Source organism: Nelusetta ayraudi, unplaced genomic scaffold (assembly GCF_046127955.1).
Source record: "Nelusetta ayraudi isolate G7.1 ecotype Tasmania unplaced genomic scaffold, CSIRO-AGI_Nayr_v1 ptg000168l, whole genome shotgun sequence".
NCBI lineage: Eukaryota > Metazoa > Chordata > Actinopteri > Tetraodontiformes > Monacanthidae > Nelusetta > Nelusetta ayraudi.
Window position 1 is genome coordinate 406872 of NW_027466218.1, and position 18192 is coordinate 425063.

The 18192-nt window shown below is 48.0% G+C and overlaps 1 protein-coding gene across 9 annotated transcripts in view; it reads right to left on the reverse strand.

Annotated features, from left to right (window-relative positions):
- Nucleotides 1-30: 30 nt before the first annotated feature.
- LOC142880489 (calmodulin-binding transcription activator 1-like) overlaps nucleotides 31-18192 on the reverse strand; it is a 59202-nt gene continuing 41040 nt past the window's right edge. For 2 of the 9 annotated variants that reach the window (XM_076014482.1, XM_076014484.1), the window contains exons 8-22: nucleotides 14954-16917; nucleotides 14135-14261; nucleotides 13848-13982; nucleotides 10109-10260; nucleotides 9670-9854; nucleotides 9501-9579; nucleotides 9136-9406; nucleotides 7923-8446; nucleotides 7422-7570; nucleotides 7071-7317; nucleotides 6831-6899; nucleotides 5900-6045; nucleotides 5726-5797; nucleotides 4824-4895; nucleotides 31-4628 (exon numbers count right to left, since the gene is read on the reverse strand). In XM_076014482.1, the coding sequence (XP_075870597.1) occupies nucleotides 4505-4628; nucleotides 4824-4895; nucleotides 5726-5797; nucleotides 5900-6045; nucleotides 6831-6899; nucleotides 7071-7317; nucleotides 7422-7570; nucleotides 7923-8446; nucleotides 9136-9406; nucleotides 9501-9579; nucleotides 9670-9854; nucleotides 10109-10260; nucleotides 13848-13982; nucleotides 14135-14261; nucleotides 14954-16917 (4316 nt within the window). In that variant the 3' untranslated portion in view covers nucleotides 31-4504. Of the gene's footprint in view, nucleotides 4896-5524; nucleotides 5556-5725; nucleotides 6046-6830; nucleotides 6900-7070; nucleotides 7318-7421; nucleotides 7571-7922; nucleotides 8447-9135; nucleotides 9407-9500; nucleotides 9580-9669; nucleotides 9855-10108; nucleotides 10261-13847; nucleotides 13983-14134; nucleotides 14262-14953; nucleotides 16918-18192 lie in introns of all 9 variants that reach the window. The other 7 variants (XM_076014488.1, XM_076014491.1, XM_076014483.1 and 4 more) reach the window with 6 other exon arrangements.

Sequence of the window (18192 nt, forward strand, 5' to 3'; positions counted from 1 at the left end):
AGACACAAATGTCAGGTGAAAAAAAACAAGTTAAAGTGCAAATTTTCTTTTTATTCTGATTTCGTTTTACAGCAGAAATTATGTAAAGCATTCAGAAGACATTTTCCACATATAAGGGCAATATTCAAAACACTTTGCATGGCCTCAGCAACAAAATATTCTTCTTCTTTTTTAAAAACATCAACAATTTAGTGATGCTTGTGCATGCACGTTTGTAAAACAAAGTAAAATCTAGGCTACAAAAAAGAGGAATGAAAATACTGAGATAGGTTATGGAGAACACAACAGCAGGCAAGGTGGGAGTACAGCAGGAGATGAGATAGAGGGAAGACGGGGTGGAAGAAGAGGAAGGCAAGGAGAGGTCTAGCCATAGATTATCTATAAGGGTCTATCATTCTAGCATGCAATGTGGTGTTTGGCCACGCCCTCTCAAAACAAGGCCTGGAAGGAATACCATTTATTTCTAGGCGGACTTATGAAAACAGAGGCCGTCTCTGCATTTGTCTACCAGCTGTCTACTATGGCATATTTCTTTATATTTATGTATTTTTTTTTAACTTCTTCTACTCTACATACCTTTTTTGTACAGTCACCATCCTCTCCAAAAAACATGACCACACTGATGAATTTCTGCAACCTGTGTGTCTAGTTTCACCTGGGTGAATAGTCTGTATGTGTTGATAAGTGCAAGCCGTCGTCTGTATGTGCATATAATATATAAGAGCATAAAGCATTGTTTGTATGTGGTTTAGCTTGTGCTGAGGCGAGATGGGACCTGTTTTGGAGGAGGCCCACGTGATACAGTTGTGTGAATGTTTCTGACTGGTGCTGTCCTGACCGAGGCTGTCTCTTTGTTGTGATGAAAGTTCAGAACACATGTGAAACACATATCAGAGATCCTCAGATTGTAAATCTTTGACTATGTTATAATTCTATTTTATTTTTTCTGTTTTTAAAAGTAGGTGACACAGCCATTATCTATCCTTGCATTATAAATTACTACTTGTTATAGAGCAATTCTATGTATTTTGTCTGCCTTAAAGTAATAGTTTCAGTAACATTTTTTTTTTTTTTTTTTACAATTCATTGACTTCTTACAAGGAAACTGACACCCCTGACACGATGCACCCAGCTGGCCTGCTACAGGACTTTATAACCTCTGTGCCTGCCCGGCATCCTGCCATAAAAGCACACCTGTCCGATCTGAACCTCAGGCCAGTTGGGTGCAACTGCGTCGCAGGCAGGCGACTCTCCCTGTTACGAGTCAATAAATTATAAAAAGGATTTCAAGAGTGTAATTTTAAGGTAGAAAAACTACATAATGTCTATTTAAGAATCCTGGTTATTATTATTCCAGACTAGAGCTTATGTATAAATAGAAATTCCTCTTTTTACTACGTTGAATTTTGTTATATTCATAAAATCCTAGAAAATAAAGGATTTGGGAATTTGTTTTTCTCATATAAAAAGATATGCACACACACGCCAGTGGCATGTGGCCAACGGATCTAATTCGCTTCTTCACAACAACAAGGTGGATTATCAGAGGGGACGTGTCACTCAAGACCCTGATTTGAAAAGTATAAGAGAACGGTTCAACTAGAAGGAATGAAGCATCCCTAACGAACACAGGTAACACACAGACGTGCACACAGATGCACACACAAATGTACACACTCAGCAGTGGTGGTACAACTCGTCAGTGCTCGTGATACTCCACCTAATCTCCCTGTTCGTCAACCCTGAGTAAAATCTGAGGGAGAGATTTAATTGTTCCCAAAGACAAAAGCACAGGGAGATGGAGTGTGGCTTTTTTTTTTTTTTCTTTTGTAAGCCTGTGACTGAATGTGTTCATTTGTGCTCGTACATGTGCGTGCACTTCTGGGGGGCGGGGGGGGAGACACAGAAACACACACACACACACACACAAAAAAAAGGAAATGTGTGTCACAGATTATCATCTGTTTTCATTTAAATGCTGCAAGACGATCTCAGAGGGAAAACAGACAAAGTGAGACCATGCAGCGAAAAAAAAACAACATGTCTTCCACTGAACCCCGTGACAGTGCCTTTCACACACTGACACTCAATTTGATCCGTTTGTTTTGCCAAAACTGACAGGCGAGCGGGGCATAAAGTGATACTGTAATTACTGGTTCGTTTCATAAAGTGACAAACAGCATCTGTCAGGCCATGAACACCCATTCATACAAACGGACAAGAAAAAAAAAAAAAAACTGAGACTGGGATCAAGTTTAACACTGTCAAATTCACACAATTTAGGGAAAACAAATAACAGGTAACTGGCAACCTTTTGGAGGACGTACAATAGATATTTCCTGATATTAGCTTGCACATTTCAGTTATTGAGCAGGCACTTTCTAAACAGAGCTTTCCAGAAGTCTAAATTACACGTCGTAACATCAATGGCAGTGACAATGACAAGAAAAGGGAAAATGAATCAAATGATATGTAAAAATGTGGGGCGGAGACATTCTGTTTGAAGATGGAAAGCTTAGACTGGAGGCCAGGCTGGATCTGCTGGAGATGACTGATGTTTACTTAAGAAAAAGTAGTGCGTTGCTGAAGCACAACCGCACCGTAAAGAATGTAGTGCCCTCTTGCCCTTTTTTTTTTTTTTTGGATGACCATTCATTGCATTTTACAGTCAAACAAGCATCACCTTCATCACCATTAGTATTGTTGTCATTCTTCCATCATCGCCATCCTCGTCTATGTCTGTCTTAGACGAACCTCAGAACTTGTAGGTCTATGTTTGAACTAAAACTATATCTCTTCTAGCGTTTGTTGTCTGTCTGTGTGTGTTGTTGTCGTTGTTGCCTCTGGAGATAAAACTGATGTTGCTTGGGTGTTTGCTTCCCCAACAAAACAAATTGTTAGGCAAAGTAGCATTCATAGTAATTGGCACTACTGGCAAAAGGGTTTAATTTTTGCTAGCCAAGAAACAAAAGCACAAAGTGTAAATGTTTTTTGTCTGAAAGATCGTTGTCTTAGCTAAGTCTTTTTTCCCCATATTTCTAACATTAGATTTTTCAGTTGCATGCTTTAAACAAAATGTTCTTTTCAGTAACACTTATACTGGATACTCTTTTAATGTGAAGCAATTAAAATCCTCTCGTAGTCCATAGCCACTAACATGTTCTTTTTGCTGTTTCTTTGTCTTTAATCTCATGCACAATAGTCCGTTTGTGATATCTACAGTATTTACATGCAGTACAGCCATCCTGTGCACCCAGGTCTCTGTCTTAAGTTCTCATTATGGGAGTAAAATAATTTATAATCTTAAATACAGTCCTCTTATGAAAAAGTTTGAGGGTCCTCGTATCCCCTCACCTCGTCAGTTTATATACAGGAATATGCAATAGTCCAAAATATGGATTTGATTGCCCATATGGGCTAATATGGGGATCAGTGCCCTGGATAGGGGTAGGTATAGGACCCATGTCCTATACAGAGCAAGCATAGAGACCTCTCAGAGTCAAGAAGAAGTCAAGGCAATGGTATGTGACTCTCTCCTCAAAACCACAGATAGGGATTTGGAGGTTCACGCATAGAACAAATTAACAGAGACATTTAACCATTGGAACATGTCATATTTAACCACACAAGGGGGAAAAACCAGTCTCAAGCAAAACCACTCTTGAACCAATCAAATAAATAATTAGACCCTGAAATAAATAGAGTAAAAAAAAGCACCCAAAATAAGTCATTTGTCCTTACACAGTTCACATTACACAGGGCAAGGATAAGTTGATGAGGACGAAAGTGAGACACAACTACACATAGAAATACAAAAGAAACAACACTAAAGCAGTTTGGCAAGCATGCAGGAGCTTGTAGCTCAAACACATGCATTGAATTGAACAAACACGGACACACCACATTAGGCCAGCGAACGCAGCCTCTGAGAACGACTCCATACAAAGTCCATGTAACAAATTAAGACATCGTTGTTATGACCCCAACCCTTTTTTTCCCCGAACAATGCCCCTCTTACATTCAAGTGCAGTTCCTCCCCTTTGGATCGCCGGTGACTGATTAGTATATTTGTAGGCCTGTGAGTCAGAGTGGTTGGTGGTATCTGTGATGTACTGGATCAGCTGAATGACTTGCCACTTAAGATCTTCAAGAAGATGTGGAGGAGGAATAAGCAAAGAAAATCTTGCATGCAAATGCAACACAGAAGTGAGTTTTTTGGTTTATGTTTTTTTTTTTTTTTTCTTATTCTTTCATGGATCACCGCTTGGATACAAAACGCAAAAGGTTTCGTATATGTTCTGCATGTCAAAGTAGCTTCTATGTTGGGCCAGCAGTTGTTCCTTTCCGCCGTGTCCGCTCCCCCTGCCGCGCGTGCGGCAGCCGCTCCTCGCGTTCGTCTTGCCTGGCTCATCGAGTTGCTCTCGCAAAGAAACATACCCATGAAGAGTGCAAAGAATGCCATGAGGTTAATGTGATGGCCTCCCAGTGAAACTGTGGAGGAGGATCAGTGCTGTGGGCAGAGCCAGGTCCCTGGGCTCCACCCAGCAGTCTGTCTGTCTAAGCTGCCATGATGAACACCTATCCTGTCCTCAGTCTGTCTGGGAAGAGTTTTTTCTCCCCCCCCCGCCCTCTTGAGATTAGAAGGGGGAAGAGGGTAAAAAGAGTGAGAAGGAAGGAAGGGAAGAGGAGAGGGGATGAGGAGGAGAGCGGAGAGTTTTCAGGGGATGCATGAGAGGAAAAAGATGTTGGCAGGGAGGGAGGGAAGGCTGAGGGAAGGAAGGAGGGAAGGAGGGAAGGAGGGAAGGGTTTATTGGTTTGCTCACAGGCTGAGGGGACTGTGTGTGGGGCCTGGTGTTTGGTTCTCAGGACCCCTGGCCTTTCTCTGCTCTCTGGCCCTGGAAAAAACAAACACACATTAGAGGCGTGCTCACAGTGGAGGTTTTGTGTGTGTGCGTGTGTGTGTCGTGTGTGTGTGTGTGTGTGTGTGTGTGTGTGTGTGTGTGTGTGTGTGTGTGCGTGGCTGTTCATGTTTTCTTTCCACGACTTTAACGTCCAACGGCCATAATTAGCGACAGGAAAGTAATAAAACAAACACTCTGCAGTTCCTGCAGTACGGCACGCACACACACTCTGCATCCTGTCTGCACCTCCTCCCCCCTCCACCTCCCACCACCACCACCCCCGCCGCCACCGCTCCCAATCAAGGGACGAGATAAGAGACCTGCAGGCCAAGCACGACACTCACGAATCCCCCTGTGATGTCGGTAAAAACATGCCCCTACAATGACCGTATGCAAAAGAAATGGCTGCTCTACTCTATCATGCAGGAGCACCGACGCCACTCAGCAGTCCTCGGAGAGCGAGAGGCAGAGCGAGATAAAGAGCCAGGAAGGGAAGGAGAGAGAGAGGCGGGGAAGGATAGGTGTTCGCCGCAGTCCTCTCCCCCTGCCTCCGCTGACATGCAAACAGGCATCAGCCACCAGGGGAGAGGAGAGGGGTAGGGGAGGAGGGAGAGTCGACTCACCCGCTTCAGAGGCCTATGGTCCATCAAGGGGCTTCGCAGGAACAGTAAAACAACACCAACTATTAGCACCACTGTGGTGAGGACACAAGTGCCAGTGGGCTATAAGTGTGAGGTAATGTGTAATGGTTGTGTGTCCTTGGTTTTTTTTTTTTGTTCTTTTTTTTCTATGTGCAGGGTTGTGTGGAGAGTTCTGTGCCTCACCTGTGGCGGCATCGGAGCAGGAACCTCAGAATCTTGCGTGCAGCCTGGTTCTGTTTCTTCGTTAGGAGGCTGCTGTCGGCAGAAGAAACAAAACAAAACACAAGAGTGAAGAAGAAGAAAGGGAATGCTTGCGTAATTGCGCTCCGTATTAATGTGTGTTCGTGTGTGACACACCTGAGGGAGTGTCTGTAGGAGCGGTAGTATTGCTGGATGAGGACTGCTGCTCGACGACTCTGTTGGAACTTCTTCTGCTCGTGGAAACTCCGGAAACGACTCTGGATCAGGATGGCTGCCAGGGTCATCCTCTTATAAAGTGCATACTGTGACAAGGAGAGCAGCGCTGGGTACGAGTGGCGTTGAGTGCGAAGCTCAAGACTCATCATGTCGGTATTGCATGGCAACAACATGGACATGGTTATTACATAGGAGGTGTGCCAATGAGGTTGGCCACAGAATCACATGGTGAGAAAACAGTAACAGTCTTGTTACATCAATACTGGAGGTACATGAAAAAGTGGCTGCACTGAAAAATTCTGAATCTTAAAACAAACTGATGATGCTCACTGCCTTTTGGCATTATTCTGTGATTACAGTAAATCATTGTCTTAAAAAGATCAAGATTAAGATATTTTTTAAAATTTGGACAATTAAAGACTTCAGCACACTACATTAACACAAGAACGACTATGAAGACTATCATGGTTTGTTTTGGCAAGGTGGACCCAGCCCAGTTTCAGAATGCACCACGGTGCACAGAGTGCAAAGGTCAAGGTGAGACGTGACTTTGTAATCACTTCAGGCTAAAGATTTATCTCTGTGCTCGTCCTGTTAGTGTTTCGTTTGATGTAATGGGCTACCACATCCTATTACAAAGACTGGAACTTTAAATTGGCATTAGAGGGCAGTTCCATGAAGCTGGCTTAAGTCCCATTTATCCGACACAGATAAAGCCATGAACCTTGATAGGTAATCCTTCACACATAACTAAGTTACTAATTCTGGCGTTCTGCGGGAATCGATACGGAGACCGGTCCAGTTGGCTGGGACGCTCTTGTTTCTTCCTCTAAAAGGATTTCAACTTTTGTCTGTGCTCAGCCGCTCCTACCTGCTTGTATCTCTTGTAGCAGCGCTGAATGACTGCTGCAATCTCTCTGCGTTGGTCCTGAACGGGACCCTGAGGAGAGTGTGGCAACACAGCACATGTCAAAACATGATGGTCACATTGAGATATTGTGGTGAGAGTCCAATCATTTAAATTCTAAAATGCTTCAGATTCCTGATCAATCACCGGTTAAAACTGGCATTATTATTTTTTTCAAATGTAAGTAGAACGTAAGTAGTCTACCTTATGCTTTCTGAGGGAGTGCAAAGCATGCCTGATGGTCTCATACAGTTCTCCTTGCTCTGTCTCAGTCATGGATAGGCAGGAAGAGTCCATTTTCAACCTTTCCTCTTTCAAAGCAGCAGAGAGGAAGGAGTTCCACTCAGAGGGGAAAGACAGGGCCTGCTTCGCCTGAGGACTCTGCTGATCTGCAGGCCCTACGAGAGGGTTTGGTCTAGGACTGGGAGTTTGAGGCTTGGAGTTTAGAAACCTGGAGGAAGAACGTGGAGACAAAGACAGCTTTATGGTAACGGAAAAAAGATTCCCCAAGTCATTATCTTCTTAGGCGAAGCCATTGGAAAATCTGAGACTCACCTTTCTACCTCACTGAGGTAACCAGACAGAAATCTCATGTCGCTACCGATCCCAACCTTTCCGGAATCAGATTCAGCCTCCATAGCTCCCTGCTTCAGCCCACAGGTTGAAGCCTCCATGATGTGATCAGCGAGCATAGTGATGTCCATCTGAAAGGAGTAAAGTGCCGGTGTTATTCTCACAAAGACCTGTTAGGCAAAGGATCATTTCCACTCTGGGGATGTACATTCACACGTCTATATGAATGTACAGTGTCTGTTCACCTGTTTAACCACTGATCATTTGACAACATACAAGCATGGGGTGCCAACAGGCACATTGTCAAGAGCTTGCCATTCTTTTACATGAGTATTTTATTAAGTACGAGGAACCATTCGTGCAATATTTTTTGCTTACATCCTGAAATCAGCGCGTCCAAGCAAGCGTGACCATGTGAAAAAAACAAAAAACAAAACCAGGCTGCACGCAAACGACTAACCCACTTTAATCAGCTCTACCTACCTGTAAGTCCTCCGTGTTATCCTGATAGGTCAGCAACTCTGTCTCCTCCCCCCTGTCAGACAGCAAACTTTGACGCAGATGAACTGCCAGCCTCTCCTTGCCCTGAATCCTCCTGGCAAGGCTGCGCTGCCCCAAAGTCTGCCTCAGCCTCCACCGGGCGCCCCCTCCAGACCTGGCCTGCAGGTGGGAGAATGGCGCGCTGTGGATCTGAGGCCGGTGAGGGCTGGAGCTGGCGGGAGGCGCATTTTGACAGCTGAGGGTTGAGGGTTGAGTCTGTGGGGCGCTGGCAGGGAGGGAGCGCTGGAGGTTGGGATTGGGGGATGAATTCAGGAGGGAGCTGAGTGTGTATGTGGCAGGGATGGAGTTGGCGAGCTGTTGCTGGGTGTCTTGGTTTGGTTTGAGTCTCTTGGCTGGGGGCGTGCCCCCCTGTTCCCCCTGGGTTCCCTGCTGGGCTCGGTGCCTCGACTGGCTCCAGTTGGAGCCCTGGCTGTCGGTCTGGCTCTCTGTCCTGGCTCTCTTCAGCTCTGTGGAAACAACCACAATGATTTGCTATCACAGATATGCAAATAAGGTCAATCAAAAACCCGACAAAGCATGCATTTTTTTTTTATTGCTTATGCCTTAAAATAGCTTAAAAATATCATTTCGCTTAGGATTTTAGATTTCCAAAACAGTTCCGCAGACATGACAGGAATCAAAGATTGCTGCATACAGTAATTTATCATTTGCCCTGGGTACAACAGCTTGCCTTCCATGAGTCAGGTGAGAAGATTAGAAAAGAGTGAATGAGAGGAGCGATGACTGAAGTCAGCAGTCAGTAAGTTCGGCTTAGCGCAGACACTGGAAACAGGAAGCACTGACGTGGTCAAATCCACTTAGCAGCAACTTAAAGGTCTGCGCTTCAGACTCATGCATATTTTTTGTTGGCCTAGACACATCGAATAAAATGTACACGTGAATACACTGAAATCTTTGGTTAAGTCAGCCAAGTTGTTTCCAGGCTTTATACTAAGCCAGAAGAAACCACTTGTGGTGTCTCAGTGGTGGGTATTAAAGCTCCACAAATAAAACTCAAGCCACCAGCTGGTTACATACACACTGCAGGGCTGAATGGGATTTACCGCAATGTTACTTTACACATTTTGATGAACTAACGAGTCAGCCTTAGGAAAAGCATTTCCTGGTGCTGAGCCGTCACGGATTTGCTTCCCACCTGAGTTACGGTGGTTGGGGGTCGGGCTGCTGTTTATCCCACTGGTCTGTGACTCTCCCCTCCACCTGTCCATCCAGTTGTCAGACGGCTGGCCTGGCGCTTGAGGAGTCTGCTGCAGCTGCTCCAAAAGCTCGGCCAGTCGCGTGTGGCCCCGCGATCGGGCGATGTTGAGCGGTAAGCGACCCAGCGAATCAGGGATAACCAGAGCTCTGGGGTCCCATTGGTAAAGCACCAGTGCTGCTTCGGTGTGGCCCAGAGCACAAGCCCACATCTGAGGAAAGCCAAAGAAATGAACAGATCACGCAGAGGCACAAAGAGAACGGTAAATACTCTCAAAAGACCATTCAGAAATATTGATCACCCACCAGTGGAGTGCAGGAGAAGTGGTCCACGTTAAGTGGATCCACCTCCAGCTCGAGGTCAATACTGTCGGCGTGCTTTGTGCTGCAGGGAGAGCAAAAGTGAGATTAACTCGCATTTTCTGCGCATTCCCAGTGGCCCGCCATCATGCTATCGTGATTATGTGCTTCTCACCGCCAGCGAATGAGTGTCTGAATTAGCCCAGCATAGCCCTGAGCGGCTGCGAGATGCAGTAAGGTCATTCCTCTGGAGTTCTTACTGTGGACGAGCTGCGTGGATGAAGCCCAGCATGGCTGAGACATCATCTTTTCACAAACCACAACCACGCGGCCTTCAAAGGAACCCTGATCTGGAGAAATCTGAGGGCAGAGAAACAAAGAGGACAAGCTGACTCTTGTGTCTCTTTGTGGGGTTATTGTCATGAAAGACATGAAGAGGAATTGTTGAAAAGGCTGATTTTCTGAAGGAATTTCAGAAATTGTTCCATGTCAGTATAAATGCTATGAATACAGAGAGTTGGGACATTTTGTTTTGAATCAAGTGAGAGGCCTGTGATAAATCATTCAAAAGGCAAATTCAAACTAGTACAAACCAGTACTTTATTTAGATTTACTTGTGACTGCTGATCAGAGGCTCCCCCTCCTCCTTCCATTGCTCCGCTCTTGCTTGCACTGGTTTCCGAATTTGGATTCTGATTGGTTATCTCAGCCATCCTCTGTTCCATCTGCTCCAGCCGTTCCAAGATGGACATCCTGAACTGGGTATCTATGAAAAGGAAAAACAAGAGTAAATTATAGGAATATGGTAGACTATATAAAACACTGCTGGCATTCCTTCTTGCTATTTTGTTTTTAATTCAAAGTCTCATGAAATGTCCATTTTAAGACCTTTTTTTATTCTCCTGGACTATTTCAGCAGCGTCACATTAATTAATTTCCAAAAGATATCCAAAAAATAATTAATTAGCCAGAATTGTTCCCACAAAACATTCAGCCTTCTGCAAAGGTTTGCAGCGAACTGATGCTTTGTTGTCCCACACATTGTGGAAGGGAAATTACAACAAGGTGGTTGCATGTCTCAGTGCCCTTTGTGGCATCACAAAGGTGTTGATTCTCTCAACTGTGTTTTAGCACATGCTTCTAAATAGCGGAGCGAGAAAAAATAAAAAGTGATTTTTCACTTCAAGGAAGGCAAATGAGAGATTCAGAAGCATATTGCTGTACTGAGGGAAATAAAAATAAGAAATCATTTGCACAGTGAGTTTTGTGTTAAAATGAAAGAAGAAAAAAAACCCAACAACCATCAACTTTGGAACCAACACAGCCACAAACACTAAAGATCGAGGAACAGACGTGCACTTCCTGCATCGGTGACATGGCATGACATGAATGTAACCCTTTGTTTCTGTGGGGCTGCGGTTTTGCTGCAGTGCACATTATGTCATCCCCACCTGCTGCTCTCTCGCTCCGTCTCTCTGTTTTTTTTCTTTTTGATATCACTCCTCTTTTTTGTCTGATGCCTGCAGTGCACACAACGTGCTGGGAGGGGGTGGAGCCTTGAGAGACTCAAAGCATCTCTGACCCCTCCTCTTTTGATCACAACTGAATAGAAGGGCAGTATTCTTTCGACATTTGTCTTTAAAAGAAATACTAAACATATACAGCCACAGATCAAATTTGAAACTACACACTCAGGAGCAAGTCAAGTCGATGAACATTCAACATTTTAAAAAGAGGCTAAGGCTCAGGCTACCCAACATAGCACAAAGCCCCTGCAAGTGTTCTGGCTGACATTTAGCAGTATGTTTTGAAGAAAACTAGTGAGACAATCGTGGCTTCATTTTTTTTTTTTGTGGTGATAATGCTGACTTGTTTAATTAACATTTTAGATAGCTGTTAGGGTTCAGTAATCAGCATGATCACATTTCAACATCATTTCACCAATGTTTTCACGTCTAGCGTGTGGATGACCTCTCCAGAAATAGGAATAGGAATATCTTTACTTGAGACAGCCAGGTGTTTATCTCTCTTACATGTGGAGGGTACAACAAAGTGGGAAGCTGTAAACAGAGGGCTAAATATGCCTGTGACACAAGAGACCTGGATGAAAAGTCTCTCTGTAAAATGCAGGTCCCTTCAGTGTGTCCATGCATAACAATTGTGTTGTTATACATACTCACACTAATTCAGTATTTCACGACATTATCCGCTCTAAGCATGCATAAATACATACAAAACAATAAGAGAGAGAGGACCATAAAGAGGAAAACTTCGTAGTACACAGCACAAGATGTAAACAAACATCTGGCTGAAGCTCTGGCTGGCCACCACGAGGGTCCTCGTTAGCCACATTAGCATTGGTAGTAAGTGAGTGGCGCTGTCCACCACTGGTGGTGCTGAAAGCAAGGAGCTCGGCAAGAATCAGCGGCATCATGCCCGCAGCAAAATGATACAGGTACAACAACAACAACAACAACAACAACAACAACACACAGCAACACTTGACTCCAGCTTTTGTCGAACATCGATGTTGATCTCCCCTCCCCCCCACCACCACAATACCCGGCTGGAACACGTGCAAATGCAGAGGCAGCCATCGAGGCGAAACCCAGACAGCAACAACAACAACAGGCAGATGGTTTCATCAACAGAGAAGAGGAGAGCGCGTTTTCAGCCAGCTTCTTAGGAGGCGCCAAACGCAGGTAAGATTCAGAAGTTCAATCGTGATCGTGAAAAAAAAAGAAAAAAAAAAGAAAAAATCCAAATCAATAACAATACTACGAACCCGAGGTGAGACTCTCAGTCTGCGGCTCTCTTTGTCCCTGCTTCTCGTTTAGTTTGAAGTGCGCGACGACTTCTCAGAGCGCGCAACTATACAGGGACTAGACACGGGGAGGGAGACGGGGAGATAGAGGGACTGCGTGCGCGCGCGCGTGCGTGAGAGAGAGAGAGAGAGAGAGAGAGAGAGAGAGAGAGAGAGAGAGAGAGAGAAGTCCCCACGTTGTGTCTGGCAACGCAGACACGCTTCAAATCAGCCCGCCAGACTCGGAGCTGCGGGAGCCTCGGTCGTCATCGGAACAACAATAGCCCGCACGCAGACCCGACTGGAGCGGTGCCATGTGACGGAGCCGATCTGTTATCTGCCTCTATCCCCCCCCCCCCCCCGGCAGCGAGGCACTCAAGTGCGTTTGAAGCCAAAGGGAAAAAAAAACAATAACAACAAAAGCAACAAAATAACTGGCTTGGAAACAAGCGAGACGCGCTCGTCCACGTCTCGGTCCAAAGCTGACGAGAAACCTGTGTAAATATAGCGGCGGTCGGTACGCGGTAGAACCGCGCGCCCCTGCAACACTCGCACACACACACACACACACACACACACACACACACACACACACACACACACACACACACACACACGTCGTGGCAGCAGTCGACGTCCTTGCCCTTCACTCCGGCAACGAACAACGAGCCCGCGGAGACTGTATGGAAACCGCACTGCCGCATTGCGCAACGCACAGACGGGGGCGAACACAGGACATTCCTGCTGAGGACAGACAGCCGCGTGTTTCCCAGCTGCAGTTGCACCAGCAGACATTTGCACCGCAGAGGATAACACACAGCGGTCGTCTAAGGTGCCGCGCTGTGCGAATTCCATTCTGTGCATTTTTCTAAGGACAATATGCGCCTCAAGCCTGTCACTGAGCTGCAGAAATGAGAAAAGTGCATCCTTGGCGTCCTTTGCTCGCTCTAACTCTCAGAAAATGTGAGCGATCAACCCTATGTAATGTACCAGGGGGCAGTTGTACAGAGAACAAGCTTTGAGTCGAGCCTTTTTCTTTTTTTTTTGTTTGGGCAGAAAACTTCAACAGAGCATTTTTGTAAACACACTTCTAATTGCGCTGTTTTGTTCAGATCTTTAGATATTTAGTTTTTGAAGTCAGCGATGAAGAAAATGTGAAAATCTCTTTCATATTTCTAAGGGAAAAATGAGAGAATGAAGACATAGTAATACACAGAGGTTTTTGCTCTTTTATTCCATGCAAAATGTAATCTGTGATGTGACACGATAGCATGTCATGTAATCCTACTTTGATTCCTGAGGAACTATTAGACCAGACCGTGTTCAACCTGAGTACTCAGGGCCACAAAGGAAAAGTGCCAGCGCCGACAAGAACGAGTGCTTGTACAGAGACGACGGCCATGGTGACACGAGCTCGCGTTAATGAGAAATGACAGCATTGCGACGATCAAAATGGGACATGGAACACACAAACACAGGCACGAACTTTTAATGTTCCTCCTTTCCCCTCTAAAAGGACAAATCACACTTGGAGAAAGAGTTGTCCTCACCGTCAAGGGACAGCCAGTCATGCTGAGACGACGGCAGGGCAGGGAGGTCGCGTGCCTTGTACTCAAACACCACCGAGGAAGAGATGACCTCACCGCCCATCGCGACCTGGAGCATCACCAGCCCTGTGTCATGAGCTGAAAACAGACAGCATGTATAAGATTCAAGCGGTGGGGGGGGGGGGGGGGGGGACCATCTTGGGGAGACTGCCGCATCATGCAGGTGTTTTCTCGGCCGCTTTGTGTTGGCTTGGTTCTGCTTTGGTGTGTCTGGCACACTGGTGCGTTACCTGGGCAGTAGCAGCGCAGCACGCCGGGCTGGATCAGGGCAGCGGGGACACTGATGTGGTCGAAGAGGCAGCTGTACTCACTGCTGGACTCCAACCACGGGCCTGTGATCAACACCTTCACGCCCCCCTGCGACACCCAAACAAAGGCCTCACTCTCACGTCTCGCACTGTCGCTGCGTTTCCATGACAGTTTGTGGCAAAATAAAAGCGGTATTTCTAAAATTGCGACAAAGAACAATTGGGATTTGAAGGTGTTTCCATTGAATGGTGTGAAGCGCACAAGACGGAATTCTCGTCAAATCTCGCTCCGCGAGAACGATTACCTGAACTGGCAATGATTCCATTACCAGTTTAGGTTTTGCACAATTGTAGTGGTCATGGAAACGCAGCTTGTGATTCCTTGGATCGGAAGAAACTGTTGTATGTAACATTTAGCATGTGTATTTATTTATTTGAAGTCACTCAACCCTCAGAGGTAAACAAGTGTTTTGATGGTTGTAATGCCTAATTTTCCTTTTATAATTCAGCGATAGATCCGATGTCACTAAGCCGTGCACCAGCAAATTAATGAAGCCATGCTGGGGAATCTGTGTAATATTGAAATTTCATCAAAGTCCAATCAGCGAAATCTCAGATGTGTCGGGCCGGCCCGTCTCTTTTCTAAATTGCGCTCTCGGTGTTGAACACAAGTGCCGGCCTGTGTGTCTGTGTGACTTCACAAAGTTGAAGGGACTGATTTTCCTGCCAGGGATAAAAAAAAACAAAAAAAACCCTGCTGAATAAATTATGAACGATAATTGTGTTGGGTTTTTTACTAACCTCTGGATAAGACCACTCGGGGGAGTAGTCAGTCACGCTGAACAGTCTCCCGGTCTCCTGCAGCAGTCCCAGCGCTCCCTGCTCCACCTCGGAGCCCTGCAGGTGGGCCGGCCCGGCGCCCTGCTCGTCGCCCGTGGCGCCCTCCTGGGGCATGAGGACCCCCGTGACGGCCGCGCCCACCCCGCCCGCCGACCCTTCCACCGAGATGAAGTCGTTGATGAGGTCGGAGAACTGGCTCCCGAACGAAGCCTCGAAGCCCTCCAGGCTGATGGCGGTGCCGCCAGCTTCAGCCGCCGAGGCCGACACGCCAGCACCGCCCTGCTGGGGGAGGGCGGAGCTGTAGAGGGCGCCCTCCATGGTCGCACCCGCGGCCAGAGACTGGGGGCTGGCCACCACCGAGCCGCCGGACCCCGATAAGCTGACGCCATTGCACAGGATCTCACTTTCGCCTCCTCCACCTCCTCCTCCTCCTCCCCCTCCCCCTCCCCCGCCTGCTCCCCCGCCGCCTCCGCCCTCCTCCCCGCCGCCGCTGCCGTTATCGCTGGGCTGCAGGTAGCGCTCCGTGTCCACGACCGCAAAGGCCTCGTGAGGGTCCCCGGCCTCCCCGATGCCGTTCTCCGAGGCCTCATCCCCAGATCTCCTCCTGTTGCCCGGCTGCTCTGCCGCGGTGTCCTGCGGCATGATGGGAAACGGGCTTGCCGCCGCCGCCGCCGCCGCAGCTGCTTGTCCGTTCCTGCTGCGCGGGCCCTGCTGCTGCTCGGGGCTGGCCTGGCGGAGGTGCCCGCGCGGGTCTCCATTGGTGACGGGAGGGTCCGCCGTCGCCGGCGGTGCGGCGGAGAGGCCCACGTAGGCGCGCGGCTCTGCCGGCTCCTGCGCCGCCTCGGTGCCGTTGGACTGCAGCCGGCCGTGCTGGCCAGTCTGCGGCGAGGCCTGCAGGAAGAGGCTCGGAGAGGGGTGGTGCGCCGGCTGGCCCAGGCTGGGGACGCAGGCGGACGACATGACGGCGCTGAAGTCCATCTGCTCCAATGTGGTGCTGGGACTGAGACCCGCCCCCTCGCCCACGTAGCTGCTCTGGGCGGCCTCCATGGCGGCGGCCGCCTCCGTCTTGATGCTGCCGACCAGCGCCGGGTTGTAGACGAAGCCGTTGGAGGAGCAGTGGAGACCTCCGCCCCCGCCACCGCCGCCACCGCCGCCGCCACCCTCGTCGCCGTTGCACCCCTCGGCCTTGCCTCCGCCCCCTCCGTAGGTCTGCCCCTGCTTCGGGTTGTTGAGGAAGCAGTCCGGGTCGAAGGTCATGGTGGTCTCGGGAAGGCTGACCCCTCCGCTGGAGTCCAGGGAGCTGGACAGCACCAGCTCGCCGCCCTCGCCCAGGCCCACGCCACCCGGGAAGGAGGCGAACCTCTGGCTCTCGGGGGCCACGGCCAGCAGGATGCCTGCAGCGGCAGCGGCGGCGGCAGCGTTCTCATGGGCGGAGGCCAGCAGGTGTGTGTGGCTGGCAGAGTAGACCGAGTCGCCCGTCAGCGTGGTCACCTCGGACATGAAGACGGCGGCGCTCTGCGACAGGCCGGCGCCGATGGCGAGGGCGGGGCTGTCGGCCACGTCGCTGGTGATGGACAGCGGCGAGCTCTGGGTGGTGTCGGGCACCTCCACCTGGTTGGCCGAGGTGGACGACGACACCTCCATGCTGCTCTGCGGAAGCAGGGAGGGTTTGGTGATCCGGCCGTTCCTCCTCTCGGCCCCGCCCGCCCGGCTCCGCCCTCCTCCCGCGCTGGGTTGTTCCGTCTGGCCCTCCGACACATCGCTGTTCTGGACCTCGGTGCCGTCCGCCTCTTCACCCTGCTGACCCCCAGCCACGCCGGCGCTCACCGCCGCCCCGGCCACCGTCCCTCCACCCGGCTCCTGCTTGGATGAGATGATGCGCTGCTTGACGCTGGAACATTTCTGATGCAGGCTGCTACCGGCACCTGGCAAAAATAAACAACAACAAAAAAACGTGTTCAACAAGGAAAAGTGCATTTTAGAGCGAGTGAGGCGCTTTTGTCTTCTTGCTCTGCCTGACTTGGCCCTTGCACTTATTGGTGAAAAATACCGCCCTCCAGTGTTCAGAATGTATAATGACAAGACTGACTTAGATTAAAAAAAAAAAAACAGCAACATATTCAAATATTGTAAATAAACATAATATGTACAATTTACGGTGGTTTCTTGGTTTACTAGTCAAAATGAAGATTTAAGTTTCCTTGTTGGGGATCAAAACATTTTACAGGAAGCCTTGAAGGCCGGATAATGACAAGACAATGACGGTTTAACTTCCATATAACCATGACAACCCCCAGGTTGATGGAGGGAGGCGTTGGAAAAAAAAAACAAAAGCATAATGCTGTTTTGTGTTAAGCAAATTAGGCCAAGTGGAGGAGCGAAGTGTCATTGAAGACGTTCAGGAGAGGCAGAGAGGTGCTGCTTGAGTCAACAAGCACCTGAGTTTTGCGCTGCCGCCCTTAATTGCACTTCCAAAAACCCAGATCAAAAGGCGGCCAAGGTGATCCAAGTGTGTATGTGCGAGGGAGAACGCGTATTAGTATGTGTACGGGAGTCATCTCCTTCCTGATGCTCATTTATGAATAATACATGCTGGATATTTTGGGCACCTCTGTCTTCTTCCCCTCTATGCCTCCCTCTCGTGGGTTGAAATCGTGGTTGAAAGCCCGCCTCAAGGGGGCAGCATGGTGCTGACTGTTGGAACTGTCACAAACTAAATTTGCCAACAACCTTGATGATTGGAACAAAGGCGGATTTCTGTAACGCAGCGTTGACATTCAGTGAAGTGCTGCTTTAAAATACCATTTCAGTTTCACACCCGTGTAAATGGTTAATGGGAGGTCTTTATTTTAGGTTGAACACTATTACTTTCATCCAAATTTCAGGCACGTCTTTGCCAAGTTAGTAACAACCGTTCCTTCAGGTGACAAATACACATTCGTATCATCTCCACTGAGCAAAATACACCTGTTGTCTCACCTGATAAGCAGTGGCAGAGCTCCAGACTGCATCCTACCCGCCTGCCAAGTTGTTTACGGGGGCCAGCCGTGAACAGAATTATCTGTGTTATTTCGGTTTACTACAGCGGTTCCTGACAAATTAACTCTGTTCTTGTTTTTTTATTTATTTTTATTTTTTTTTGCTGTTGCACGTCACCGTGTTTTTAATCATCGCCGCTCCGTGACAAGCTGGTATTGTTA